This window comes from Harpegnathos saltator, unplaced genomic scaffold (assembly GCF_003227715.2).
Source record: "Harpegnathos saltator strain DR-91 unplaced genomic scaffold, Hsal_v8.6 scaffold758, whole genome shotgun sequence".
NCBI classification, from domain to species: Eukaryota; Metazoa; Arthropoda; class Insecta; order Hymenoptera; family Formicidae; genus Harpegnathos; species Harpegnathos saltator.
The window spans coordinates 527,829-555,794 of record NW_020230602.1 but is presented as its reverse complement, the minus strand read 5'-3'; the positions used below and the strand labels follow the sequence as shown (position 1 = coordinate 555,794).

Sequence of the window (27,966 nt, the reverse complement as noted above, 5' to 3'; positions counted from 1 at the left end):
ACCTTCAATATCTCCTAAACGGTTAGAGATACAGGCTTCGGACAGGTACCAAATTAAAGCCCTTTCAAAACCATACATTTTGGACTACATGTACGACTCTCTACTCCCAGTAGAAGCGGAGATATCGACGGATGAAGACTGGATATCGACGGAGAAAGGTTGGAAAACTTTAACCTTCGATATCTCCTAAACGGTTAGAGATACAGGCTTCGGACGGATACCAAATTAAAGCCCTTTCAAAACCCTACATTTTGCACTACATGGACGACTCTCTACTCCCAGTAGAAGCGGAGATATCGACGGAGAAAGGTTGGAAAACTTTAACCTTCGATATCTCCTAAACGGTTAGAGATACAGGCTTCGGACAGGTACCAAATTAAAGCCCTTTCAAAACCCTACATTTTGGACTACATGAACGACTCTCTACTCCCAGTAGAAGCGGAGATATCGACGGATGAAGACTGGATATCGACGGAGAAAGGTTGGAAAACTTTAACCTTCGATATCTCCTAAACGGTTAGATATACAGGCTTCGGACAGGTACCAAATTAAAGCCCTTTCAAAACCCTACATTTTGCACTACATGGACGACTCTCTACTCCCAGTAGAAGCTGAGATATCGACGGAGAAAGGTTGGAAAACTTTAACCTTCGATATCTCCTAAACGGTTAGAGATACAGGCTTCGGACAGGTACCAAATTAAAGCCCTTTCAAAACCCTACATTTTGGACTACATGTACGACTCTCTACTCCCAGTAGAAGCGGAGATATCGACGGATGAAGACTGGATATCGACGGAGAAAGGTTGGAAAACTTTAACCTTCGATATCTCCTAAACGGTTAGAGATACAGGCTTCGGACAGGTACCAAATTAAAGCCCTTTCAAAACCCTACATTTTGCACTACATGAACGACTCTCTACTCCCGGTAGAAGCGGAGATATCGACGGATGAAGACTGGATATCGACGGAGAAAGGTTGGAAAACTTTAACCTTCGATATCTCCTAAACGGTTAGAGATACAGGCTTCGGACAGGTACCAAATTAAAGCCCTTTCAAAACCCTACATTTTGCACTACATGGACGACTCTCTACTCCCAGTAGAAGCTGAGATATCGACGGAGAAAGGTTGGAAAACTTTAACCTTCGATATCTCCTAAACGGTTAGAGTTACAGGCTTCGGACAGGTTCCAAATTCAAGCCCTTTCAAAACCATACATTTTGGACTACATGTACGACTCTCTACTCCCAGTAGAAGCGGAGATATCGACGAATGAAGACTGGATATCGACGGAGAAAGGTTGGAAAACTTTAACCTTCGATATCTCCTAAACGGTTAGAGATACAGGCTTCGGACGGATACCAAATTAAAGCCCTTTCAAAACCCTACATTTTGCACTACATGGACGACTCTCTACTTCCAGTAGAAGCGGAGATATCGACGGAGAAATGTTGGAAAACTTTAACCTTCGATATCTCCTAAACGGTTAGAGATACAGTCTTCGGACAGGTACCAAATTAAAGCCCTTTCAAAACCCTACATTTTGGACTACATGGACGACTCTCTACTCCCAGTAGAAGCGGAGATATCGACGGATGAAGGCTGGATATCGATGGAGAAAGGCTGGAAAACTTTAACCTTCGATATCTCCTAAACGGTTAGAGATACAGGCTTCGGACTGGTACCAAATTAAAGCCCTTTCAAAACCCTACATTTTGGACTATATGGACTACTCTACTCCCAGTAGAAGCGGAGATATCGACGGATGAAGGCTGGATATCGATAGAGAAAGGCTGGAAAACTTTAACCTTCGATATTTCCTAAACGGTTAGAGACACAGGCCTGGTTCTGGCTCCAAAATAAGGTCCTCTCAAAACCCTACATTTTCCCGTAAATGACGACTTTCTACTCCCAGTAGAAAGGGAGATATCAATGGAGAAATGTTGGAAAACTTTAATCTGTTGCGTATGACACGAGTGTGTGTGTGTGTGTGTGTGTGTGTGTGTGTGTGTGTGTGTGTGTATGCGTGTGTGCGTGAGCGGGTGTGGGTGTGTGTGTGTGAGGCTGCGCGTATATGCACACGTACGTCACGCACACTTTCAATGCAACGCATGCACACGGACACAACTGCGCTAAAAAACGCCTGCCGGAGTATAAATAAATACTAACGTAACGCTGAAATATTTTGTAAAAATAATTTTGGGTATACACAAGATATTATCTTATTATCATATATTTATATATCGATATAAATCGTATATAATCTTCATAATATTAATCATATACAATCTCAATTCTTTTTTTTTTGTGCATGTTAACATGTTAATTCATGTTACAAATGCATAACAATGCGCGAGACCGTGCCTGTCAAGTACGCTGTTATGGTTGTAGCACGGACATAAACCGCCTGAAAGTGGATGTAGCACGGACAGCCACCAGATGTAGGTTTTACCGTCGAGACCTAAAAGTGGATGTAGCATCGTAGTTCCCCTCTCAAAATGGATGCAGATAGCGCCCATTCCCAGTGCGAAAAATCGGTGTTGCCGAAAACGCCGTGTTGGCTGCTCTTAGCTTGCTCTCTGGTATTATGAAACAGTTACATAGTGGAGTGAGAAATAATAATGTTAATTATAACGTAACTGTTACTTAGTATCGACTGGACAACATAATCTGGGATAAGGCACTCGCGCAAGAAACGCGGGAAAACTATGCAGGAAGACAGCTGATCGGATAGCGCGGGCCCCTCCATGGACCCTGCGTTGCGCTTAATTGTCGTCATTGGCATATGCTTTCAAGTGCGGTCCGGCAACCGCTACAAATGCTTTGAAGCGTTTCTCTTTCTCGTTCTATTTCTCGGATGCAAACGAAGAAAGAGAGAGAAGTAAAAACTTCGAAGCATTTGTAGCGGTTGATGGACCGCACCCTTCGTAGAGCTACGTCTCACGCATGCGCTGTAGCGTCGCAATATATCGCATCTACCAACTATGGCCAGGCCGCCCTCCACGCAGCATCAGATCAACGACTCCAACAGCATGCAAGCCGCGGCAACACGACTGAACGTCGCTACCCACACATTTCCGAACAGCAGTCAAAATGCAGTAACGTGCGATCAACCGGAAAGTTAGTCCATTTGGCAAAATGGCACATCTTATTTTTCTCATTTATACTTTTCTACTGATTATTTGAGTTCTAGTGCATTAACTTCCACAAAGAATGTATCAATTTTTTAAAAATACATAAGTATCTTTTTTCAGGTGATAATGGAGTCACAAATAATGGGACTAAACTTACATTAAACAAGAATGATGAACAAGCTAATAATCAAACTGATGCTGGAATTTTTAATTTGGAGGAATATATAAAGAAACTGAAACAAGAGCGAAAAGACTGGCAACAAGAGTATAAAAACCGCAAGATTCAACGAAAAAACTTGGCTAAGGAGAAAACAATTATGGAGAGTCAAGGCCAACTACTTGACATAAATATATTAACAGAATCTGAAAGAGCTTTTATCACAGCACGTCCTGATTATGAGTATATTTGCAAGAATGGTCAAAAATTATCAGATGTAGCATTGAAGATATCCATACTTAGTCGATTAGTGCATAAGTTAAATCAAAGATTTATGGAGAATATGGAAAATAATATGTCCAGAGCTGTCAAAGATATTATAAAAATGTCAGAAGATTGAGATAGATCAGACATATTTTAAGTATTATTCATTATTATATTATTTGAGTAGTTACAATTTTATCGGTAATATGGGAGCTTTTCTTAGTACAAATATAAATAACATTTAAATTAATTAAATATGAGACTACGCACTAAGATTGATTGTACAATACTTATTGGTGTGATGATCGCGTTCATGGTACATCCATGATTCCATTGAAGATGAAATATAATAAATACAAAATAATTTACCAATGTTATACAGTATAATAGTAACTTTGCAGTTGTACGGATAGTCATCATCTAAACACGTACTGTCTGTCACTTTTAAGCCACATTAACAAAAGTCAGAATATTAATATTTGATCGTACAAAGATATTTCCTTTCCTTACAATTATCTATTGTATAACGTTCAATGCCTCAAATAATCTAAGATTGCACAGAACAACCAATAGAGCTGTCATCTGTGTAAGTGAAAGCTCTTTCTCCTCGCAGCCTTCCTTTCCTTTTGTGCAAGATATTCCTTTCTGGATGCGCTACTGTGTAACTCCAGAATATGATTGATCTTCCGCACAATCTCCTCGGCCGTCACGGAGTCCGTCTCGAAATCGTGATTTTTGAACGATGCAGATTGATGAAGCGAATGACTTTGACCTGCAGCACCATTAAATGGTATATTACCGTAATCAAAATTATTAGACATTTGATTTGTTTATATCAAACATTAAGAACTTATGACAAACGATCTTCCATTAAATCTTCCAAAAGACATGTAAATTTCTAATTTATTGCAGAAAACATATTTATGAAAGGAAAGTTGCCTCACCTAGAAAACTATCCGGAGCGTTCGACTGCGGGGTGTAAACTAGGGTGAACATGGTTTTCGATCCCTTAGTCTCTGTTACTTCACACCAAGCGATATTATCTATGTGGTAGCTGACCGCACGCTGCCGGTTCCAAAACCTGGCCGCGCCTTTACCCGTTATCACCGGGTCTATCTCTATCTTCTCACCCGATATACCCAGGTGAATTTCGGTTTTTGCTCGCATCTTGTTAATTATATGTACCCTGTGTGATTTTACAGAGGCATATTTATACGATCGAAACACGCGTTATCTCAACAATTCGAAAAACTTGCTTGAAATGTCTCGCTTAAGACATCTTTATGGTATTCAGCTATTAAGAAACCACACCTATATGATTGATATAACGGTGCTTCCATCGCAGTAGTATGACCTTCCATCTTCGCCAAATCGTTCGCGACCTCCTCTTGTTCCTTATCTTTACCCTCAAAGTCCTCCTCGTCCTTTTTTTCCACGCAACTAACCGCGTTATGCCTCGCCAAGTCGCTCGGTTTCATCTCGATCAAACCCAACGTCGTGAACTCGAACTTTGAAATTGTCTCGCGTAAATCTAAACAAGGAAAGGCCCAGTCCACTTCGCCGTCGTCCTCAGTGATGTAGAGACCGTAACGTGAGATATCCTCCCTGAAAGTAATAGCCGACCGAGCTTTTACCGTAAATAAATCCGCGAGCGTACTTAGCAGCGCGAGGTCGAGCTAGTTACAAACTTCAAATTATGATCAGGATGTTCACTTGCATATTTGTAGCAAATTAGTCCAATGAAGTCTAGCACACGTGCCGTCGCCGTGACGACCACTTGTAGCGGATACGTCCTCTCTTCCTTGGGTAGCATGCACATGAATATTCTGTATTTCCTTACGGGTGTACCAACCTGTGCCTGCAACGAGTATTTCTAAATGTACTTTTGCTATAAAAGAAACTTATTCTTTCAGACTATCCCTGTTCTTAAGAGATGAAGGTTGTATATGCTGTACAATTTTTTTACAACTTGGTATAATGTTATGTACATTGCCATCAAACTTGGCATATTCCTTGAATGGATTTTGAGGTAAATTTGGACATTTTTCAAGCTGTTCCGACAGAAGAGAGTGCCCTCTTTTCAGTGATGCGCTTTTACGAAAATCTTTCCTCTGAAATAGCTCTGATTGATCTGTAGGTGTGACAACATTAGGATTGTGCTCCCATTTAACATGTTTAACTTCAGCAGCCTTCTTCCTTTCTATATCCATCTTCTCCAGTCTCTGTGCAGTGTTGGATCTCTGTCTGTGAGTGAATTCCATATCTAGAAGAATGTTACAAGTGAACGGATTTACAATTTTAGGAATTCTACTTAAAAGTAATTACTTAAATTTACCTGAAATTATATATACATATATTCAGACAAATTGTGATACTAACAAAATTATCTTAGGTAGATCATTCGGAACAAAAGCATAACTGATTTGATTTATGAGTACTGTTATATGATATAGAAGTGTCTCACATACCCATTTGTATATCATAAGATTCTGCCAGTACATCTAAGTCTTCATCATCGCTCTCCTCCCTTCCAGGGTAACATTGCAACATTCCGTTTTCTTTCATCTGCTTTGGAATATCTTCTCCCAGCATTACCATCTCACACATGCCTTTGAAGCAAGAGTAACAGAAGGTAGTAATAAAATTTATCTAAGAGAATTTAATCACTTTATATAAATTTATATTAGGTTTACATTTTTTGTCAGATATATTACAGTGTAAGCTTTGTAAGCATGTAATATACATGTGTTTTTTTATCAACATTATCAAAAATATTTACTAAGTTACTCCAAGGCGGAGCAACGTTTGACACTTAATTTTGACATTTCTAACCTAGGTTTATCCGATGCACACCTGTGTCATCCGTAGCGAGAAAACTATCTCTGATGTGTGACAGGAGCCAGTGTTGATTATCGTAAAGGGCCATTTTCCTTTTTTAATTGATCAAGATCTGTCGGATGTACTAGATAAATCCAACCAAGTCAATAACGTAACACACGATATAGCGTGTCGTTCACAACTGATGGGTCTTTTTTACAAACCGGAGGATCGATTTACGCGCTACTACTCGCCGTGCTTCTCAATGAACGTCGTAAAGCTTGCTACGGCCGCCGGTCGATGGCATCTGTCTACGCTACGATTCAGCTTATCAATCGACAGTAATGGAGGAGATTTTCGCGCGGAATTCTACTTGCTGTTACGGAGGATATTTTCAAGTAAAAACGATAAATCGACGCATTTCTTAAGTTATACGGCGCAATAATGAGTTAACGTGATGTTCAATTTTTCTATTTATTTGCAATACATTACAATAATACATCTCAACGCATCGCGTTGGCATTTAATTACTACATAGCGTGAGACTTTTACAAATTGACAGTTCATGCTTCGTTCGATTATTCATTAATGTTTTATCAGACAGAAATTGATCTTATAATTATACACGTCATATGTCTGTTTATCATCGATTGTCAAATTGTCAGAGCGGTCTTTCCGATTGGAATTCGGATGACCGCGACGCGTTTAAAGACCGTTCTCGGTCTTTATGTTCCGGGGACTTTCTGCACTGACGGCAGCGACGGCTGCATTCACAACCGGGGGGTGGTTTTCCAGAATGGCGCCCCAGATCGCCACGGCCACCCCGCCGCGGGCCCCCTCCGTAGCGTCAGTATTTTTCTTAAAATTATGCACTGAATAGCGGTTGTAGAGGCCCCAGATGCTGTTCATCAGTTTGCTGTTATACTTCAATGGCGTCAGCTCCCAACCTGCACATTCAATAAACCCTCTGTTAAAGTGAATTTAAAACGATGTAAGTGAAGATGCTAATGAATTATTATTATAGTTGCTTCCTCTTTATAATATTGTAATTTGCTCTTCTGAATATATGTTAATTGAATAGGAAATACCTTCTAAAGGAGGTCTTGAATTGAATACATTCTCCTTGCCGATCTTCTCTTTTCCTTCTATCGTTGACATTGATATAGCTCGTTCCTCGTTATAACGAACTTTGAATGCTGCAAAAGCACCTTGCGGAATAGCAGCCATTTTTCCACAGTCTAAAAGAATATTTAATTATTTTTAACTCATATAGAAACAGATGAATAAACGTAATAAAATGTGTTATCTCACACGTTACAACGAGTGAGTTTGATGAACATTTTTGTATAAATTCATATATTATAATTTTGTATATTTATATATTGATAAACGCATAATAAGTAGCACAGGATGTCCCAAAATTATTTCAAACAAATGTACAATGTCCTGATGGACATATCCAAAATAATCTCACGATATCTTATGCTATTTATACATTTATATACTGCAGAATAATCGCAGTACACCTTGCATGTTGTTAAAAAAATTTAACACAATATAAAAATAATATTTAAAAAAATCTCTATTTATTTTATCAATTCACAAGAAATAAGTCTATATTAGACTTAATTACTTGAAGCAGAATTGTGCAACATTTTCATGTGCAACTGTGATATATTGTATGTCGATGAGTTAAAGTCTTTGATAGCTATTTATATACATCTCGCTCGTATCGTACATTTACTTTTTGCTTCATTAATAACTGTCGATACTCGTTATCTATAGTAACCGTGGAAACTGCGTGTTAATTATTGTCACCGTGTGATGAGAGTTTTTCCATCTTGTACTCAGTATTAACAAATGCATCAGGTGTCTGCGATTTTTCACATTCTCATTATATTATATCACTTCATATCGATCTATCGAAGAGAATAAACATTGTTTCAGGCTATTTTTTTCTGCGTTTTCTTTCAGAAACTAACCGATGCAATTCTCGAAGAACAACTCAATTATTTGTCTTCTGATAAATCCTCTTTGCGATCCCAGGCTTGCTTTCACCGTGCTCCTTCTGTCTCGCCCCGCTCGTCGAGTTTGTGTCTTCGGGATCGTCTCAAGCCTCATGCAGCCGTCAACAGTAATGGTCTCGGTAAAAATCATCAACCAGTAGATTTGGCCTTGTCGTCAACTCACGAGAGATCGACTTTTACGCGTCGATTTTTCGCGTGGTCACGTGTGTAATATATTTGATGCGTCTCCTCGATTCCAAAATCGTGCGAGTATGCCAGAATGATACTGATGTCTGGTGTAACAGCTGGTCTCATTTATAAGCTCGCATTAAGTCGATGAAAAGAGGAGGAAGGAAAATAATGCAACAAGACGGAGATGTCAGACGGAGACAGATACTTTTATCTCTACTGTGTTCTCAATGCGACATAATAAGAACGACCTATTAGCGGCCTTCGAGATCTTCGCTGACGTTATCCGACCACCGCGGCGTATCCTTACCAGCCTTATCATCTTTGGACCCGAGAAGACACCGATACATTTCTATCTTCTGCGTAGCTTCGTCTATCAGTTCAGGCTCGTAGTTAAACTCGTCTGGCATAACAATGTGAAATTATGAAACGCAATGGTAAAATGTATTTATAAAAATAAATGCGTCTAAATGACATCTAATCTTTCCGATTTATCGTTCTAATAATTGAAACTTTCTTCAAGTATATTTTAGAAGACTGTTGAATTTCTACATTGTTTGAGAAAAAGGATATAACTGGAGATTTTTACGAAGAAAAACACATGTAAAAAACTTTCAGCAACAGACAGGTAAAAGAAAATAAGAAAATTTGGAATCAATTGTGATTAGCTGCAACTATAACAATTGGATTTGTATTGGTTGTTAATTATATTAACTTTCATTGCTACAAGTATACACAGATTACAGAGTATACTACAGAGAAAATAGATTATACAAAGATTAACAGAGAATACAGATTATAATATCTTTGTGTACTTCAGATACACTTATATGACAGCACATTTCTATTTATAAATCTTTAAACTTCGTTTTTTTGTCTCGATGTCGTTAAAAAAGTGATAAGTAGCAAACTGCTTGAAAATGAGTTGGCATTTTTTGTTCTTTAGAAAAGTCATTATCAGACTTTGTTTTATCAAACTTATTGCTTGTTTTATCAAGTTTTATTTCATTTTCTTTACTTTCTGATTAAAAGTCAGATCTTATGATCACTAGACATTTGGTTCAAGAAATCTCTTATATATTTATGCATATTTCTCAAGGTTATTACATAAATATCAAATGAAATGTAAAATAAAACTAATTATTATAATTATAAATTATTAAATTATGACATCAAAAATGTACTAAATTATATTGAATTATTTTCTTGCGATCCAGTAAATACGCAGAATGCCACCAGAGACTTCGAAGTTGTTTTTCGCTGCTTTTGTTGTCATTATTCATTAGTCTGTAGCACTATGCAAGACCACAAGCAGAGATTTCTTGCTAAGGAGAAAGTCATTATCGCAATAAACATAATTATCTAAACGGAAACTCTGAGAATTGGTGGCGATATTATCAATAGCTGGGAACGCATTCAATATTCAATCGCTGATCTCGGTAGTTTGTCCATCGTAAAATCTTATTCTCCTTCTCACAATATACTTAACGATTTCTTCAGCAGCTATCATAAATAGGAAAATTGCATGAACAACGTATATATGAAGGAAACTATGCAAAATGTTGAACTTATTTTAACCCGTTAATCGGTTGGGCATTTATCGTGCTTAAAGTTTAAAATTGAACGAACCACTTGGTAAATATTTTCATGATATGTTTCGTCAGTTAATTATTGACAGGAGAAATCCGGCAATTGGGATATATAACGAATCACAAAGTTTCGCGTGAGTGCAAAGTGATGGCCTGTGCGCCGATAATTGTTCGTTTAAGTTTTATAATTCTTGTCCTCCGCAAAATTGTTTTCGTGTGTGAAAGATTTTAGAGAACGAGTCGCGACGCTGCGAAGGCAAACAAATTTATCTCTAAAGATGTGAGAAGTTTCAGATAATTTCTACACTTAAATTCGGCAATTGTGCAGTCAAATTAATACATTTATTTACTAAGAAACAGCCCGACTTTCTCATTGGATTCTCGCACATATATTTTTTTCTCTCGAGGTTATCTCAAAGTTTCCGATGTGATCTTTAATGAATTATACGGTGGATCTCTCTCTCTCTCTCTCTCTCTCTCTCTCTCTCTCTCTCTCTCTCTCTCTCTCTCTCCCCCCCCCCCCTCCTCCCTCTCTCATTATTGGTGATAATAGCATAGTATTATTTGTTCAATCTGATTATATAAGATTAAATCATGTAATATTATGTAATTGTGTGAAATTTAGGAATCGTACTATATATCGAGAATATTAACTTGCAAATTTCGCGACTTCGCCGTCGACTATATTCAGACTAGCAGGTTTTTCAAGCAAAATATTAAACCCAAATTTCATGTTAAAAATATATACCTGTGTGCAATTCAAATTATAAATAATATCGATAATCTCATTTTATGAAAGAACTCGCAAATGTTTCGTCATTCTCAATAAGACAACAGTCTAAGCGATCTTTTTATGAATAATTATCTTTTCCAACGAACGACATGCCAACTTCCAAGAACTAAGGTTTATGTCTATATTGTTTAATCATCGAGTTTAAATTCGCTTTATATACTCGCTTTTATATTCGCTTTATACTTGATAACTTAAAATATTACCACTCAAAAAGATAGGAATTAAATACAAAACATATTCTGTATTTGTTAATCTTATTACTTTTTGTAATTAATAATAGATATATTTCTCTCTTTATATATATATATATATATATATATATCAAATATATATGTCAAAGTTGGTCCGGCTTTATTCAAGTCAGAGAAATAACATGTGGTTCTTATCAATTATAAAGATTTGTACATATAAACAGAGATTGTATTGAATACGATAACATATAATCTAATGATTAAGGAAGGAATGAATAAACAAAACATAAGCACGTAATCAGTTTTTCTCATAGCCGTGTGACCATCTCGGTTTTCTCTTTTCTAGAAAACTTCGTATGCCTTCTTGCGCGTCTCTCATTTTCAAATTGTTCACCATTTTTTCGGTGCCTCGGAGATACGCCGTCGATATGTCAAGATCTATTTGCTCGTACAAGAACATCTTACCAATGTGTACAACTGAGCGACTTTTCATATTAATCGCGTCTGTAATTCGACGGATTTCTTCGTCTGGAATTAAAATCACAAATTTACTAATTTGTCTAAACACTAAATTAATTGATGTTGCGCGCGTCCAATATCAATTGAAATTGAATTATATTAATTGAATCTCCTTGTGAAACATTTTATCATACGATAAACATGATATCTTTCTCAATTTTTGTGGTACTGTCAAAGAAAAAAAAGTTCATTTCTCCGCAGTTAATTTATGTTTACATGACTTTATTTTTTCTAATTTCTCAAATATCTTGTACCATAATGTTTCAGGGTGACTCACCGAGTTTATCGTTTGACACGACCTTGCTAACGAGACCACATTCGTAGGCTTCTCTACCGGAAATAGGGAACCCCGTGAAGAGCATGTACGACGCATTTTTCCTCGGCACGTTGCGTACTAACGGTATGCCCGGTGTCGAGCAAAATATTCCGAGATTCGCCCTAAAGAAGGTATTACGAATGAATATTAGTGTTATCACGCTCAGCTGAGCTCGTAAGGTAAGCACAAAGTAATAAATAAATTGACCACATAACAAATAACGAGGTGGTCTTCGCTCGATTTACCCTGGAGTAGAAAACGTGCTTCTCTCTGTGCACACAGCAACATCACACGCTGCGACCAATTGACAACCGGCTGCAGCTGCCAAACCGTCCACTGCTGCGATCACTGGCACTTGACTCTGGCTAATAGCTCGCATCAATTCCGAACAAGTGTCGAAGATTTCTTTGTGCGACTTGTCGCTGGTAGCTGTCTGAACAATATGAGTTATTTTTTCTTTCTTTTTCGACAGAACAATTTTTTATATAGAAGAGTTCCTACGGAAGTGAAACCAGGACAAGATCACCTAATCTCGTCTACGAACCAGTTCCCTTAAATTGTGTCCTGCGGAGAATACTTTTCCCGGCACGGACGTCAGCACGATCGACCGAAGATCTTGATTGTCCTCGTCTCTCTTGATTTCGCTCGTCAGCGTCTTCAACATCTCCAACGATAGAGAGTTGAGCGAGGCAGAGTCGCTTAATTGTATAGTTCTGACCTAGAATAGGACGAAGTCAATAACCATTAAGAAAGTAAGTTAGTAAAATGATATTACCGTTGTAAAATAATTACTGATACAGATATAAGTTTATAGTCAGATTATATCCTTAATGATTATTAATAAGTCTATTATTTTCAAGGTTGTAAAATAGAAAAAGTTAAAGTTGATGTTTCGGGACTAAAAGAAATAACATCGTTTCTAAAATTTTGATATCTGTGGAAGAATGTAAATATTCTCACCCCATCGTTTTGTGTTGTGTTTACGTATTTCTTTTCAACAGGTGACATCTCGCTAGTTGATAGTGCCCTCGCGATATATCTACTTCCTATCTACAACATCAAATGATATTGATTCAATAAATAAAGTTGGAAAATTTCAGCATACATGTGCACGCTATTTAAAATGTTCCCGCGCTTCTCTTGCGGTACGTCACGAGTGCTTGAGCCAATCAACATACCCTTATTTTCTGAATAAAATAAAAGTACAATAGTTTTGTGATGTATACAACATGCTACATAATTGTTATATCGTTGTACAGGTGTCATATAATCATTTGCAGTTTGCACAGATTAAGAATGTGATATATAAAGATCAAATACCTGAGAGACAGCTGAACCATTTTGTATCACAAGTCTCGAGATAGTTGTCATTTTGCAATGATACTGTACTTTGTTCGAGATTGTTGACTTGAGTTAACTAGATATTAGATTTATCGCGCACTTTCAACTTAGTATCTATTGACACTAACGTGATTTGAACCAGAGGAACCAGAGTAATAAACAACAGTTATCTTCGGCGTAGTTGGCAGTCACGTCGCAATATATGAAATGGTAGTAGATAACTTGTTTATCTGTAAGCCCGCGAAATTTTGAACCATAATGAGAATCATAATTTCTTAAAGATGAAATTTACGTGAACAGTAAAATTTTAGGTAATTTCTCTCCCGAGATTAATAAGAACAGAAATAATTAATTCTCCAATAATATTAAAAAATTAATTACTATTAAGATATCCATATTCTATTAAGAGATATCTATTTTATATTGGAATATTGGAATTAGGTACTATTTATATTGACATATACATAAAGATTATCTTTTTATGAAAACTAATATGATATCTCCTGTTATATTTATTTTAATGTTTTATAAATATTCTCAGTATATCCTGTGATGGAAAAAGCAAAATTGCTCAATAAAAGCAACTGGATGTTCTATATTTTCATTCAGACTACGCAATGCACGCACGCATGCGCACTAATGCATGCTCACTGATGCGTGCGGTGTGCTCGGACTGTAAACAGCTTAAGCAGGCGTCAAAACTCTTCTCCCTGTATATTACTGTTGTTATATATTCTTCCATTATTATTGCTCGAATCTAATATAATAAAATATAACTCGTGAGGCAAAATTGAAGTTATAAAGATGATAAGTGTATATTGAATTTATTCCAGTAAAGTAGATTTTCAATTAAGATAAACAATTGATACAAAAAGAATTACAGGCAATGACTGATATAGTTCTTTAAATTGTCAGACAGAAGCTGAGCCTGAGAGTGAACCTGTTGTTGGATTAAAATTATTCAGAGATGTGTGATTGGTCTATGGACATGTGTCTATTGCTGATAGACCTTTATGAGCGGCATCCAGTATTGTGGGACCCTAAGCATTATTACTATTATTCTAAGAAGAAGAAGTTGGATGCATGGGAGGCAATAGCACAAAGTATGAATCTTGATGTCAAACTTGTACGACAGAAGATGGTCAGCTTACTTGGTTCTTTTCGGGCTCAGAAGAGCAAAGGCAAGAAGTCAATAGGAACTGGAGCAAGTATGTAAAAGTAAAAATTATGAGATGTATGATAACATAAATGTTCTAAGCAATTACTTTAAAGCACTTTTACTTCTTTACAAATTCTAATATCACTTGCTTTATATATATTTCTTTGCATATATTAAATACATTTATTTGTAGATAAGAGGGATGTTTACATTTCCAAATGGTTTGCATTTGAAAGAATGCATTTTCTACTAGACAAAGATGAACCTAGAAATAACACTCATGCTGAAGCAGTAAGTATCATATAATAATATCTTTAATGATTAATCTATTGTCTACTAATTCTTAAAGGAGCAACTCAAAAAGTCAATAAATTATATTAACAAAATAATCTTTCTCTCCAAACAGATGACTTTATTAAATTTGTTCAGTATAACTAAAACCTCCATTTGCAGGGTAATTCGGATCTGACAAATGAATCTGGTCCTTCGTCACCTCTATCAGATGAGTATTATCACGAACCCACAACCATCATAGAAACACACGATGATTCCCATGTGATGTTACTAGACAACGATCAAAGTAACTTGACACTGGATGAGACAGATGATTGCAACATGTTGGATAAAGAAACTAGAGGTTCTAAGCGGTCAAGAAAGATGAAAGACAGTCATAGAGTTGAACAATCATTTGATGTTCTGCAGGATACACACATGTATCCGTACGCGGCCGGGCGAGCACAATTTATGCCGCTTCAGGATCGTTTCTCCACGTATGGGGAACACGTGGCGAATAAACTACGCACATATAGCACGAGGACTCAGGCAATCGTCGAGCATGCGATAAACAATATCCTTTTCGAGGCGGACATGGGTAACTACGAGAAATTTGAAGCGGACGATCCAATGATCTACAATCATTTCCTCAAATGTCCCGTGGTGTCGTCCAGCACGGCCTCGTGTCACAAGTCTGAGCCGTCGTAACACGACTGACTATTCATAAGTTTACACTGCCGTAATACAAGATCACTCATAAATGTGAACAGAAAGTGTATACTATTGGACAAGTCATTGACATGAATCAAGTCTGATATCGATTCGCTGTGTACGCACTTGTATGTGCACGATATATGAAAGAGATATTTGTATATATATATTATCACATAATTATATATACTCTAGTACATATATAGCTCATAAGACAACTTTTAGTTTGAAATAAAACTAAAAGCTGATTTGACGAGGCATGTAACAGATGTTGGCCCATGTTCCATATATTCCAGGACATCTACTAACAAACACACATTTCATTAATCATACAGGCGATGTGAAGGTACTAACACAATCTTGAATTTTATGTTTGACCTTATCTTTCAAATTACGCGCCTTCTTACTTGCGGTATGTGTAGTTAAAGCAATTGTTAGTTTCGCGATCTGATTTTTTATCCATTTGTTTATTCTCAATATCTATATTTTCTTCTAGTTATACGTAAAATGCACGTACACACAGTTAACGAGCCTGCAATTCTTTTCACGCGCTCAGTTTGAATTGAGAACGTAGCGGAGAGCTTGGGAAAAGGGTTGAGAAAGGCATATCGCGATCCCTACTACCTCACAGCTCCGCACTCCCAAAGAAAAAGCCCGATGACGCGGCTCGCGTTCCCATAACGACCAGTGTTTCCCCTAACGACCAACATGGCTGAAGCAGAGGGTAAGTAAGTCTGCGACGTGTACCGTTTGAGTGACATCGTTGCGTGTATATTTACAACGGGCGCGAATAACACGTCGAGAGATCCCGGCCGGTCCAGCCTGCTCCGCAGCTTTTCCCGCCGTTATCATCATCGTCGTCGTCGTCGTCGTCGTCGTCATCGTCGTCGTCGTCATCGTGGTGCTTTCGCGGCTGTCCGACGCGCTTTTTGACGGCGGCCCTACCGCTCGCCACCTCCGTCTATTCTAATTATAGGGTAAACAGCGTAGAGCCGCGATCACCGCCGGTAGCTCACGTTCTCGGGAAGAGATATTGCCGGGAACTGCCTCGACCGAGAAGCTATTGACCCCAGTTTCGTAACACAAAGTGGAGTTTGAGGGCGAGCGTCTCGCAACAGTTGCAACGAGGATGCACGTGGTAGATAATCACTGTGGCAGTGTCACCCACTCACGCTGGTTTCAATGACACTTCTCGCGTAGATTTATTAATTAAGCGACCGCTTCTTTTACAAAAGTCTGTGTTCTTTTTTCTTTAGAATTTAGATTCGAATTTAATTCCTGTTTTCTTTCTTCTATAGAAATAGGCAGCCTTACAGCCTTAATATTTTTCTTGGAGCTTCGGTGCTCCCCCGCCTGTATTCGCACTGTTTATCCTGTTACGCGGCGGTGCATTGGAAGGAAGCGAGAAAAGGAAGCGGTTCACTTTGTGAGACGGCGATAGAGCCGAAAATAAATACTCGTCGCGAGACACTCGTGGTTACAAGTCGCGGTTGTAAGAGGCTGCTCTTACAAGAGCCGGCACGCCGGCGGGCGGCCTCTCAGTCAGTGTCTTGATGCGCTCGCAATCAGATGCTGTGCTGCGTCCCGAAGAGGCTCGCGGACGGGGGCCCGTTCTACGACGAGGCTCCGACCGCGCCACCGTCCATTCACGAGATACAGTTCGAGCTGTATCCTGAGGAAGGTGAGACTGCGAGTTCATCTGTGCTTCGTGCCCGTGAATCTGGCGTATCGTCATTTCGCACTCACCTTTTTCACCAAACGATATATCCTAATCCGCGCTTTGCGAAAAAACATCAGTGAGCCGAGTGGCTCGATAAAAAAAAATCGTCCTATGTGTTTATTTAGTTCTATCGGTCTCACAAAGTGGATCTTACGATGACTGAAGAACGCGGTGTTGAGAGCGCATATTGTTGGAAAAGAACACTGAAATGTAAATATCGATAATGAAATAGTTTAGAAATTTTTAAACCACTCGAAATGTTTTCATAGCAATTAATGTAGCTTGAGGGAATTGTGTTAGAAGAAGCTATTACTGTGTGACATTCGAAGCGTCATAAGAGTTTGTTTACATTCAAGTGGGTACGGTTTGATGTGCGCAGACTCACTGGAGCAAACGTAATCACACATATACACACACACAAACACGCGCGCGCGGATGTGTAATTCTAAATAGTCAGAAATTACTAATATTGTTTACTTGCAAAACAGCTAATTGACCGCGTAGACTTGTTTTTCTCTCCGCATCGATCCTGGAACATTTGTTTTTTTCACCTATCACCACACGGTGCGCATCTAAAAGCGGCTATGAGAATTGTTAATAACGCGCCTCCGCAGTTGCATACTGATCAATTCGCACCGACACAGCAATTGCGTTAAGAGTCTCGACGACCTTAGACGCGCGAGGGACAGTAATAGCTCGCGCGGAAAAAACTTCGCCGGTTCTTTCTAACGCGGCTCACCGACGAGGAAAACATATGAGCGAAACGTTCGCTCGTAGGCGTCGTTAAACGGAACATCTCGACGGAATGAGATCATTTGACAGCGTCGCGAGTTTGTTGTCACGCCTTCGTGAAAAATTACCGGAGGTCTTTCATCACCATTATCGGCATCGCGGCGGTACTCGAAAGCAGGAAACGCGTACTAATAACATCGAACGCGAAAAGCGATTGGTAGAATACTTATTTCGCTGGCACGAATGTGTGAATTTTTAAGTAAGGAATATCACGTATCGTTCTCTATTCATTCTCACGTGATCTCGAGTGGTGATATCTTCACTGTCGCTTCGAGTGAAAATACTGCCACTTTTCGCAGGTTTCGAGCGAGATTCCCGTCCGAGAGATTTCGAGAGTCTAACATGTAAAATAACTTCAAACTTGCACGTGCGGCAAACGGAGACAAACACGCTGACCCACATTCTCGCGACGCATCCAACACTAAACGCGGTTATCGCACATCGTGTTGGCATTGGAGTCGCCGAATAAAATCCGACGAAATCCTGCGACGCACGTGTAGCATGTAAACGAGGCGAGAACTCGCGTCCGAGTTCCCCGAGCGCGTCGAAGTGAAGAAGGAATTCGCCCACTCGGTAGGTGCGAAGACTCGCGATAAGACCCGCGTCTCTCCTCCGTTCGGAGAGAAGATCCGACGAACGGAAAGAACGGATTCTCCTTTTGACTCTTTGCGCGATTACTTTCTGCGCGCGCGATAGATAGATCCGACGCTCGATAATCGCGAGGCACCTCGCACGACGCGCCTAAAAAAGGAAGCTTGCTCTTCTGTAGGCGAGCGAGTCTCGCGGGGGCGACCCTCGGCGTCTTCGTCGTCCTCGTCGGCGGAGCGCGCGTGAATCGACGCCGCCAGGTGTCCAACCTGGCGCGGCGTGTATACCTGGAGATCGATCGTGCAATCGCTGCTTGGCAGTTGAAAGAGCAGCGAAGAGCGAAGCTTCTCTACGGCTCCCGCGCGGATTCGTCAAAATCCGTCAGGATCGTCAGAATCGTCAACCCAGTGACCGCGGCGCGCGCGGTGAAAAGTACAAAAGAACAAATGTATTGTTAATCGCGTGACGAACTCGCGGCGCGATTACGAAAATATTATTAAACGATAATGTATCGACGAGAGCTTCAATCGTCGTTGTGATCGCGACTCTCCGAGCTGCGTCGTTCGTCTCGGACGTCTGACGGCGATATTGACGTGATGAATTAGCGAGCTACCGAGAACAAACGTAACCTGGGCGAGAGACGAAATGCGAAAAAGGACACGGCGCGGTGCCGCGTGTATGAAAATCGCGTGGGAGAAGAAGCGAGCTTGCACACCGCGTTGAAAAATGAATGGCTCATTGAGTGCGCGTGTTAGCGTGTAGCGCACGGCTCGTAACAACCGGGGCACTCTCCTGCGAGTGATCTCTCGCAAGCGAGGATAACAGCATGTAGCTATCGTTGCGTAATTCCTGCGGCGATCGAAGAAAGTACGAATCTGCAATTTAGATGACCGTAGCTTCCGATCTCGCGGCGAGTTGCACTAGCGTGCGGCATTTTCGAGGTCTTTCTTCATGCGCGCGCGCGCGCGCGCGTGTTCGTGTAGTTGCCGTATATGCGCCTGTTAGAGCGGGGTACGCGCCGTCGTATTTGACGATCTCTCGGCGTGTTGTCGACGGCGAAAATATCGATTATTCGCGGATTCGTAGCCCTTGTCAGGATGAATAGCGATTAGCGCGCGTGATGACTCAGATCGTGCTTCGTATGTGTAATGGCCGGGACGGATCGGTCGGCTCGCATTGAGCGGCTCTCGACGGAGACGAACACCGCGTGTTCGCGCTTTATCGCGTTTGCATGGGTAATAAAGAGGCTGCAGTTCCTATTACGTGAGCTTTGGGCCACGGAAAAAGAAGGAAAACGCAGAAAAGAGCGAACGTTACGTCTTCCAGCGAAGAGAGCAAGTTTCTTCGCTCGCGTTGCGATATAACACACGAAGGTCGGGCTCGCGCGAGGCGCGGATCGATTCTGCGTAATCTGTTGTAATCGTTGGGCGATAAATGGACGCAGATGCATCGCCGCCGATCCTGCTGCCGTGCGCGATCTGCGCGCGGACCTTCATGCCGCAGTCGTTGGAGAAGCACGCGAGAATATGTGAGCGTGCCGCCGCCAAGAAACGCAAGCCCTTCGACTCGGCGAAGCAGAGGATCCAGGGCACCGAGCTGGCCGAGTTCTTGCCGAAGCAGGAGATGCGACGACACCAGGACGAAAGGGGCCGCGTAATCTCGCCCACTTGGAAGAAGACCCACGACGACTTCCTGCGGGTCATCCGCGAGGCACGCGGCGAAGTCGTGAGTCTTTCAGTCTCTTTCAGAGAGCACGGTATTTTTGTAATAAATGTCGCACAAGGCCAAGTCGATTACTAGTCGGTCATTTTCACGGTGAAGGTACCTGGTGAGCAAAAAATCATGGACGTAACGATGTTGCGATGGTATTCAGCAATGTTTTATAATATGTAGTTATTGCAATCATCACGAATAACTCTCCAGCACTTCAATATTATTCCTGTTCATTTATTTACTTATTTATCTCTGGAATATTTTTGTAATATTCGAAAGGATCATATGTTACTCTTGATAATGTTTTCAAAATTTGTAAAACATAAGTGAAGACATTCAAGAGAAATGCATAGAGAAAATCAACTTTTCAAGGACTAATGTTCCTTGTTTACTGGGTGAGAGAAACTATTCTTCTTTATAATGAGAGAGTGTTCTTTCTGTAATTAATAAATTTCCATCGTCTGCTTTCTCAGATCAACTCGCGCAAACAATGCAATTCGCTGAGCTCATCAGGCGCACCGACTCGTGCCAATGAGAAGGGTACTTGTCCCACGTGCAATCGGCAGTTCGGCATCAAGGCTTACGATCGCCATGTAGCCTGGTGCAAGGACAGGGTCATCAGCGTACCAGTGAGCCCAGCGGTCAATCTGGCGAAGGAGCGACTAGAAGCGCGCATGAGGTACAGGGCGCCAGCCCTGAAGAACCGACGAGCCGCCAATCGCGAAAAGTACAGCTCGGCCTCGGCGGGGAATCAGTGTAAAACGTCGTTGTCGGTACCGGCGCTTGTGAAACCGAAGGAGAGCGTCTCGATGCCCAACTGTAGCCGGGAGAGCTCGAGCAAGCAGAAAGCAGCTGTTGTGTAAGTCGATTCCTTAATCGCTCTTCGGTTGATGCTTCTCTTCAGAGTCTTCTTAGATTTTAAATCTTAAAAATAAAAATTATGTGTTTTTTCAACTTAGCCTAATATTTTTTATATCTTTGTAACGTACGTCTTTTACTTTAAACGTGAATTCCTTGCGGAAAATTCGCATTGATGTTTCAATCTATTCTCAAACTTGGCTGAATTAACTTCGTCATACTTGTGTTCTTACAGCAGACGCCCCGGGCAACTGAAGGAATCTCCCATCTCATCCGGACCCATGAAATCTCGCCTCGCAGACCGTACAAACAAGTAAGATTCTGTTTAACATCACTATACTTACCGACGCTCTGTGGATTTTATCAGATAAGCGTAGTAAGTAAGTAAGATAGACTTTTATGCTTACTGCCGCCCATGAGGAGAAGGGGAAAGGATGACGCTAATCAGTATTTAGTAGATAGAGAGCTATATATAATTATATAGTTTAACAAAAACTTAAATGCATCGCAAAAATAACGTGATTGTCATTTCTTCGCGCGAATTTTTTATCAAATCCGACGACCTTCTCCTGATGACATCAGGCGCACATCCTTGATCCTACTTCCTTCTCCTCAGGCCAGCGGAAGATCACGATCATTTACCGAAAATACCCTGTCGATCCCCTCACGTTCCGGTATCCTCTCGTCGTGCTCCAAACATTTCCGTATCCTCCTTGAGGCCTCGGATCAATGATTCAACGATCTCTTCTAACGAGTTCGTGTCGCTTAATTCGATCAAGAGACAATTCGACCGAAACGAAACGATTCCTCATCGTCTCGTAAGCGATGAGACGAGGAATCGGGAGATTTGCACCGCCAGAACGCAGAGAAACATCGTCTCTGCTAGGAGTCGCGGTAATCCAAAGCTCAACGATGTCGCCGTAAATGACAAGACTCTGGGCGTGACGGTACAGCCTTGTAAAATATACAAGGATCCGCAAAAGAACGACCAATTGGTCACGTGGAAACAGATCAGTCGCAAGAAGAGTCGTCCTCAGGCGACCGAGTCTGTAATTAGATGTAATCTTCCGCAAGAGTTTCAATTACTCGACCTGAATTCAATTACTCAACTCGATCTGAGCCGACAACTTGACGAAGAGAGAGAAATCGACACGGTTACAGATGAAAATAGGACAGAGAAAGATTTATTGGTCACCAAGAACGAATCCGACGATGAATTGAAAGTTTACGAGCTCGATAAGCTGGATGACAATCGCATCTCCTGGTTGGACAGTATCCAGAATTTGAATCAGACGTACTTAATTAGAGATTCGGAAGATATCGAGCAGCTAGAGGTCTTTCACAGTAAATGGAGACCGATCAAGCACAGTCCTCGTGTGGAATTTTATTTCAAGGATACGAGAGAAGCTGAAGTTTGCGAAGCAGATGAAAAGAAATTGAAGAGAAACGGCAAGACAAAGGATAAAGATATTAGAATCACCGAACACGTGGAATTAAAAACGGATGAAGAAGATAAAGAACATGACACGAAGATGAACGATGAACGCGAGGCAGAAATTGCAGAACTCAGAACAGAGGTAGTAAGATTAGGTAGCGAAGATGAAAAAGATATCCAGAAGATGAATGGTGCAGACGCTATAGACTGGGATAAAATATATGCGGATAAGAAATATGGGAAAGATAAACAGATAACGATGAATGAAAATATCACTGAAGCCAAAGAAATATTTGGAGAGATTGAGAATCCGCTGAATAATATTTTACAAAATTTATCCGATTCTCATGGACATAAATCATCCACGCTTGACGTAATGTATCTCGCTGATAACACACTGGAGGCATCGACAGCGTGTGAGCAATCTTCATCGAGGGAATTCAAAATAGACTTTAGCGGGAATAATGATTCTCATTCGAATAACAGACCTTTTTATTTCAAACACGGAGATCTGACGCTTCGTCTCGATAATAGAAACGACTTGGCGTTTTCGGACAGCTTCATTAATCTCCATCAAGATTACAATATATGTTCTGAAGACAAGATGTCACAGTACAAAAACGACACGTGTCGCAGCGAAGTGAAAGAGTTTAATGCTGCCGGTAATTTTAAGGATGACAAAAGCGAAGAAGCAGGCTCCAATGTCGACTTAAACGACAGCTCGAACATTAAAACAGAAGTCCATGGCTGCTCGGTAGATGAAGCAGAAATTACGGCAGGCGGACGCTTGCGCGAAGTACATGATGAGCGCGTCATCAATAGTGACATCGAGCACGGCGACGGTAATACTGCCACAACAACGCGAGGCGATAACGATTCTGAGTCGTCAATCACGTTTCCAAAGGACAACGTCGTCGGGGAATCGCCGCGAAAAGTCGTCCCGGACGTTCACGCGAGCGTGAATTTGTCGAGACACGTTTCCAGCTCGAGTTGGAGAAGTGTGAGAGAGCGTCCGCGAAATTCCGTTGAGATGAACCACAAGATCAGGGGCAGCATGAATCTTCTTCGTGACAGCACCGACTCCCTGATATCTTCCGTCGAATTCGTTGAGTTGTCGAGCATCGAGCAGCCGGAAGCGGCTCGCACACACGGGAGAGAAATCATAAAGATAATTAGGCCTAGCAAACGAAGCAGGATGTTGGAGATGCTACCGGATATACCGGTGGAAACGAGGGAAACTAGTGAAAGGTTGTTAAATCAGACATATTGGGAGAGAGCGTCGAAGATCTCGCGGAGCAGACTGATCAGCCTCGATCCTCCTCCGTGTCACGTGGATTACAAGCTCGCCAAGAGAAATCCCAGAGTCCGCATCCTTCCACCAGTCCCGAATACATCCTTGATCCAACAAAGGTAGAGATCGGTAGTGGAGAACGGTAGAAGAGAGTGTGAAACAAGTAGAAAAACGTACAGTTGATTCGTATAATTTGCAATATAGATTGGTATTCAATTGGCTGTGAAATACCATGTCAGATTATACTGCCAGCTGCACTGTAAGAAGTAGAACATAGTTGTAATATGATCTTCCCGGTAGGATGATAGTTGGAGTTTAACGCGTTAACAATATTGTAGGAAAATCGAACTGACCACACGTCCCGCCTGGTGCAATTACGTGCGCAGACGGCCGGACTTTAATCTCGTGCTTAAGGCTAGAACGTAAGTTCCAAGACGTGGAACCGGTAGCACGAGGTGTATTTTTTCGTTCTTACGTTCTTACGTTGAGAACGCTCAATTGCTCATTAATAATATTCCTGAGCATTATACAGGACGCACCAAACATTGACGGAGAGCGGACGCACAGCGTTATTCCTTATTATTATAACCCGTGAGAATTAATTTTCGGGATGGACACGAATTTCTCCCTTCTTCATTTCTCAGGGGATAACGCTGATGTGCGTCGGTATTGAGCGTTAATTGAACAAAATGTTAATTGTCTAGAATAATTGGCGGATCAATCATGAAAATTAATCTGTCGCCATACGATCACGTGTGATCACGAGTAACTTAATCGTTGGATGATTTTGTTTGTTAATTAGTGTATAAACGATCGAATCGAAGTAATCAGTTGACACAATGATTATTCGTAATCCCGATGTTACGACCTTTGTTATTTTAGACAACTAAAATTCTTCTGCAATCGATCAATATGCCCGATATGCCACTGATATGCCTTCACCAGGCGAATTGTATCACGAGCTTCACGATCATATTATAGCTTGCACGCACGTACGAGCATTTATCTAGAAAATTGATCGACGCACCGTCTGTAAGAGTAGTTTGCCTGAGGTAGAGCACTCGTAGAGGCGGAGCACGCCACGTGATCACGCACATCGCACTATGTCGGTCGCTGAGGCGTTCACCCATTCAGAGGCGAAACAATTCTCCGAGCCCAAGATCGCACTAATCGAACATCAATTCGCAATTTACAGCGGCACGTGCAAGGACTACGACCCGTTCCTGCTGGCCGAGCAGCAGATGAACGAATTACTGTCGGACACGAGCGATCAGTCTATGATGAGCAGTCCCAAGCCTCAGACTCGCGACCTTTATCCTCTCTCTCATTCGTCCGCTTTCGTGAAATATCCTTGCCAGACAAATCCTGTCAATCTCGACAAGAGGTCCTCCTTAATAGCTCCTCCGTCTGAGTTCGACGACCTCATCTCCGACTTCTCGAGCGACTCGACCGAGACCAACTCGATCTCGCGCGAGGTCTTCCTCAAGGATCTCGCTGACAGCAAGGACACTACGGACCTACCGGGTTCGAAACCTGCTCGCGAGCTGGGCAGACGATTGATCATCGACAAGACAAAGGCGCTGGGCGGCGATTTGCTCGAGGAGCAGCGTCGCAACGTCATCGGCAGTGCGGACAAGGCGCGTAAGAACTTGGACAAGCTCATCATGCCTAAAATCGTGCCCAAGGCCACACGACCGCTCGTTGACCGGTCCAACTCGATACGCGCCTCGTCCGCTCCAAGGAGCAACGCGAGCTCCGACAGGAAAGTTTCGGGCGACGTCAGGACGGCCGCTGCCAAGTTGACCGAGAGTCGGAGGTCGTCGGACCAGAGTCTCAATCAGAGGAACAACAACTATTCGTCCCTGTCCGGCAGCAACCTCAGCCTCAGCTCGATCGTCTCCTCGGAGATGGACATTAAACGGTCGAACTCAGTGTTCGACGAGCTAATGACGTCTCTCGAGGAAGACCTCTCGTTCCCTACTCTGAGATCCTTCCTTAATAACGAGTCCTTCATATCCAGCTCTGCGCTCGGCGACGGCCAGCGAAACGGCATCGTCAGCGACGAGGAACTGTCTTCGCCCGACAGCTACAAGCCGCAGGATCATCACAGCAAGCTTAGCAACGACTCTGCTTATAGCAGGTTGGTCTTCGAGATTGTATCTTGAACTGTGACGAATCTCGTCGCAGATTGGGTTCAAACGTATCAAATTCAAATTAATCAGATCAATAATTCACATTTGGCGAATTATTAATTTTTCTTGGTTTATAAACCTTTTAGACAATTATATGTTACATTTTTTTTTATTGTCTAGTCATGACTGCACAAGTATCATCCACTCGTTCGTCTGTGTTCTTCGTGTCTCTATATGCTTAAAACTTGGTTCAATTTGTGCCCCTTAGTTTAAATCGCAAATATTCACATCATGGACGCAGCACCAATGATGTGATCGGCCGTCTCGACGAAGATGCAGCTGGGAATGGGACACCGTCGCAGACGGTTAAGTGCAAGATGTCCAAGTTTTGCCACGAGTGCGGCCTGCGGTTTCCGGAAAACGCGAAATTTTGTTGCGAATGCGGTGTCAGAAGGCTCGCGCTGTGAAAGAGCACTCCTTTAATCATCGTCGTATCACAATTATGACGCTCGGCAGCAGCGAAAATTGAACACCGCCCAGAGGATATTCTCCGGAGAGCGGAGTAGCCCGAAAATGAGATTTCGAGGGAAAGGATTTTTCGAAGCCGAGATCGCACGGCGAATATTCTATGAAAGAGAAGACACGACGAGTTAACTGCCTTCTCACGATTATACATATAAGCACTCTATGATTCGGACGGCTTTTATAAAAGTTTCAGAGTTTCGAAATATCTTTTATGAATTTTGTGAGATAGCATTTTTTACCGCGCGATGGAATTTTTTTGATCTACTTTAGTTCGCTTCGTAGACCGCGTTAATTTGCTCGCCACGTTTGGATAGTCTAACGATATATTTGATAAGCATTTTTCTCGTCGCACATACACACGTCCACACATCGAGAGCCGTCGAGCGAGATCGCAGACTCCGTCCTGTTTTTTACAAACTCGCAAGTGCGTCTTTTTGATAAGCTTTTTATATTACGAGAAAAACTGCTGAGAATCTCGCGTGTGTACGTGTGCGCGTGTGTTCTCTGTCGAAAATAAGTGAATTAAAAGTAATCGGAGTTTATTTCATGAAGAAATGAGAACTGCCACTAAAATTGTCACATATAGTATTTTATTTATTTCTGTACGTAGTCTAACTTAATTCTAATCTAAATAACGAATTAAGAAAACTAACGTGGATCTTTGAAACGGAATGAAAATATATTAAAGTGAATTTTCACTTTCAGTTCGAATTAGTGTCGGTCGAGAGTTCAAATTTTAGATATCTCATATTCGAGAAGTGAACTTCTCTCAATACATTTTAATTCGCTTAATTTTGCAAGGATTCTCATATTTTACGTGTTGTGTATGTCGTGTACAACGAGATATAGATCGTAGGATAAGCTTAGAAGGTAGCTAATAGTGGTGATTAGACGAGCCGCCGTTACAACTCGCGCCCGCTCAATTAACACTAACCACTAATGAGTAAAAATAACGAAATACGAGGAAACGCGATGCGTGTAACGATTCTAATGAGAGTAACTCGTTGCGTGCGTGTAGTTGGCTCTCTGGTGTATGTAACGTACCAAAGAGTAACATTGCGATAAGCGTTTAACAAAACTCACAACGATCGATATTTAACTCAAAGGTAAGAATGCGTTCGAGACTAATAGTATGCAATAGACAAATTGTGTACGTTTCAAACTGTATTTTTGCAAGTGCAATAAACCGATGCTTATACAGATTTGTATGAACCCGATTCTGGAGCTCTCCCTGAGGGGGAGCTCCCTGCAACAATAAAGGCATATTACGCATGAAGCGTTATAAATATATATACTTGAAAAATTGTTCTCATTTGTTTCGCGATTCGACAAATGAATGTGTAGAAACTGAAAGAGTTTTATCAGTCATGACAGTTATTAAGACGAGCACAAGCCCATCGAGTATTTGAGAAGATGTGGCACCGTTCAATCAGTCGATTAACGCCGACAGGTG

The 27,966-nt window shown here is 41.2% G+C and overlaps 6 protein-coding genes and 2 long non-coding RNA genes across 18 annotated transcripts; 5 read left to right on the top strand and 3 right to left on the bottom strand.

The window, feature by feature from the left end:
- The first annotated feature begins 2,517 nt into the window (after positions 1–2,517).
- Positions 2,518–3,748, top strand: LOC105185314 (uncharacterized). Its single transcript, XM_011144715.3, has 3 exons — positions 2,518–2,582; positions 2,651–3,120; positions 3,255–3,748. The coding sequence occupies exons 2-3, from the start codon at positions 2,985–2,987 to the stop codon at positions 3,689–3,691; spliced, it is 573 nt and encodes a 190-aa protein (XP_011143017.1). The 5' UTR covers positions 2,518–2,582; positions 2,651–2,984; the 3' UTR covers positions 3,692–3,748.
- Sin1 (SAPK-interacting protein 1) lies at positions 3,714–6,580 on the bottom strand. 3 transcript variants are annotated; one of them, XM_011144743.3, is made up of 7 exons: positions 6,409–6,540; positions 6,024–6,204; positions 5,544–5,818; positions 5,244–5,413; positions 4,867–5,160; positions 4,500–4,741; positions 3,714–4,327 (listed from the first exon to the last, which is right to left on the bottom strand). In XM_011144743.3, the coding sequence occupies exons 1-7, from the start codon at positions 6,415–6,417 to the stop codon at positions 4,134–4,136; spliced, it is 1,365 nt and encodes a 454-aa protein (XP_011143045.1). In that variant the 5' UTR covers positions 6,418–6,540; the 3' UTR covers positions 3,714–4,133. The 3 variants fall into 3 exon arrangements, with proteins under 3 accessions (XP_011143045.1, XP_011143027.1, XP_011143035.1); XM_011144725.3 differs by having other exon boundaries at positions 6,024–6,164; positions 6,388–6,506; XM_011144733.3 differs by having other exon boundaries at positions 4,134–4,327; positions 6,024–6,164; positions 6,409–6,580.
- On the top strand, positions 4,179–6,536 carry LOC112590234 (uncharacterized). The gene is made up of 6 exons (XR_003114064.1): positions 4,179–4,345; positions 4,468–4,698; positions 5,469–5,584; positions 5,693–5,872; positions 6,090–6,187; positions 6,392–6,536. It is a non-coding gene; the product is annotated as an uncharacterized LOC112590234 (long non-coding RNA).
- A 464-nt stretch (positions 6,581–7,044) lies between the features above and the next one.
- Positions 7,045–8,674, bottom strand: LOC105185306 (uncharacterized). The gene is made up of 3 exons (XM_011144692.3): positions 8,355–8,674; positions 7,461–7,610; positions 7,045–7,319 (listed from the first exon to the last, which is right to left on the bottom strand). The coding sequence occupies exons 1-3, from the start codon at positions 8,527–8,529 to the stop codon at positions 7,078–7,080; spliced, it is 567 nt and encodes a 188-aa protein (XP_011142994.1). The 5' UTR covers positions 8,530–8,674; the 3' UTR covers positions 7,045–7,077.
- A 73-nt stretch (positions 8,675–8,747) lies between these two features.
- LOC112590235 (uncharacterized) lies at positions 8,748–12,097 on the top strand. Its single transcript, XR_003114065.1, has 3 exons — positions 8,748–9,004; positions 9,091–9,195; positions 11,927–12,097. It is a non-coding gene; the product is annotated as an uncharacterized LOC112590235 (long non-coding RNA).
- On the bottom strand, positions 11,280–13,558 carry LOC105185265 (enoyl-CoA hydratase domain-containing protein 3, mitochondrial). Of its 2 annotated transcripts, XM_025306173.1 has the most exons (7): positions 13,296–13,558; positions 13,154–13,162; positions 12,936–13,025; positions 12,520–12,693; positions 12,221–12,408; positions 11,937–12,097; positions 11,280–11,668 (listed from the first exon to the last, which is right to left on the bottom strand). In XM_025306173.1, exons 1-7 carry the CDS (start codon positions 13,344–13,346, stop codon positions 11,439–11,441), a joined length of 903 nt encoding a protein of 300 aa, XP_025161958.1. In that variant the 5' UTR covers positions 13,347–13,558; the 3' UTR covers positions 11,280–11,438. The 2 variants fall into 2 exon arrangements, with proteins under 2 accessions (XP_025161958.1, XP_011142932.1); XM_011144630.3 differs by lacking the exon at positions 13,154–13,162 and having other exon boundaries at positions 13,296–13,555.
- Positions 13,559–13,876: 318 nt separating this feature from the next.
- LOC105185281 (uncharacterized) lies at positions 13,877–15,712 on the top strand. Of its 5 annotated transcripts, none has more exons than XM_019842218.2 (4): positions 13,877–14,028; positions 14,232–14,524; positions 14,669–14,766; positions 14,929–15,712. In XM_019842218.2, exons 2-4 carry the CDS (start codon positions 14,284–14,286, stop codon positions 15,454–15,456), a joined length of 867 nt encoding a protein of 288 aa, XP_019697777.1. In that variant the 5' UTR covers positions 13,877–14,028; positions 14,232–14,283; the 3' UTR covers positions 15,457–15,712. The 5 variants fall into 5 exon arrangements, with proteins under 5 accessions (XP_019697777.1, XP_025161960.1, XP_019697776.1 ...); XM_025306175.1 differs by having other exon boundaries at positions 13,877–14,123; positions 14,224–14,524; XM_019842217.2 differs by having other exon boundaries at positions 13,877–14,129.
- Positions 15,713–16,002: 290 nt separating this feature from the next.
- Positions 16,003–27,803, top strand: LOC105185288 (dentin sialophosphoprotein). 4 transcript variants are annotated; one of them, XM_019842206.2, is made up of 7 exons: positions 16,003–16,183; positions 20,004–20,284; positions 20,746–21,131; positions 21,366–21,443; positions 24,195–24,278; positions 25,052–25,996; positions 26,257–27,803. In XM_019842206.2, exons 1-7 carry the CDS (start codon positions 16,168–16,170, stop codon positions 26,453–26,455), a joined length of 1,989 nt encoding a protein of 662 aa, XP_019697765.1. In that variant the 5' UTR covers positions 16,003–16,167; the 3' UTR covers positions 26,456–27,803. The 4 variants fall into 4 exon arrangements, with proteins under 4 accessions (XP_019697765.1, XP_019697762.1, XP_019697756.1 ...); XM_019842203.2 differs by lacking the exon at positions 16,003–16,183 and adding an exon at positions 16,193–17,140 and having other exon boundaries at positions 26,290–27,803; XM_019842197.2 differs by lacking the exon at positions 16,003–16,183 and adding an exon at positions 16,193–17,140.
- Positions 27,804–27,966: the final 163 nt, after the last annotated feature.

Coding starts and splice junctions, on each gene's coding strand:
- LOC105185314 (XM_011144715.3), top strand. CDS start 2,985: ATGGCCAGGCCGCCCTCCACGCAGCATCAGATCAACGACTCCAACAGC. Junction 3,121..3,254: donor AACGTGCGATCAACCGGAAA/GTTAGTCCATTT, acceptor ATCTTTTTTCAG/GTGATAATGGAGTCACAAAT.
- Sin1 (XM_011144725.3), bottom strand. CDS start 6,481: ATGGCCCTTTACGATAATCAACACTGGCTCCTGTCACACATCAGAGAT. Junction 6,165..6,387: donor TGTGCATCGGATAAACCTAG/GTTAGAAATGTC, acceptor CTTGCTTCAAAG/GCATGTGTGAGATGGTAATG. Junction 4,328..4,499: donor CGCTCCGGATAGTTTTCTAG/GTGAGGCAACTT, acceptor ATGGTGCTGCAG/GTCAAAGTCATTCGCTTCAT.
- LOC105185306 (XM_011144692.3), bottom strand. CDS start 8,529: ATGATTTTTACCGAGACCATTACTGTTGACGGCTGCATGAGGCTTGAG. Junction 7,611..8,354: donor GTTCTTCGAGAATTGCATCG/GTTAGTTTCTGA, acceptor ATATTCTTTTAG/ACTGTGGAAAAATGGCTGCT. Junction 7,320..7,460: donor TTCAAGACCTCCTTTAGAAG/GTATTTCCTATT, acceptor TTGAATGTGCAG/GTTGGGAGCTGACGCCATTG.
- LOC105185265 (XM_025306173.1), bottom strand. CDS start 13,346: ATGACAACTATCTCGAGACTTGTGATACAAAATGGTTCAGCTGTCTCT. Junction 12,694..12,935: donor ACACAACACAAAACGATGGG/GTGAGAATATTT, acceptor GTCCTATTCTAG/GTCAGAACTATACAATTAAG. Junction 11,669..11,936: donor CGTGTCAAACGATAAACTCG/GTGAGTCACCCT, acceptor TTTTAATTCCAG/ACGAAGAAATCCGTCGAATT.
- LOC105185281 (XM_019842218.2), top strand. CDS start 14,284: ATGTGTGATTGGTCTATGGACATGTGTCTATTGCTGATAGACCTTTAT. Junction 14,525..14,668: donor GTCAATAGGAACTGGAGCAA/GTATGTAAAAGT, acceptor ATTTATTTGTAG/ATAAGAGGGATGTTTACATT. Junction 14,767..14,928: donor ATAACACTCATGCTGAAGCA/GTAAGTATCATA, acceptor CTCCATTTGCAG/GGTAATTCGGATCTGACAAA.
- LOC105185288 (XM_019842197.2), top strand. CDS start 17,029: ATGCTGTGCTGCGTCCCGAAGAGGCTCGCGGACGGGGGCCCGTTCTAC. Junction 17,141..20,003: donor CGAGCTGTATCCTGAGGAAG/GTGAGACTGCGA, acceptor AAATGGACGCAG/ATGCATCGCCGCCGATCCTG. Junction 25,997..26,256: donor AACGACTCTGCTTATAGCAG/GTTGGTCTTCGA, acceptor TGTGCCCCTTAG/TTTAAATCGCAAATATTCAC.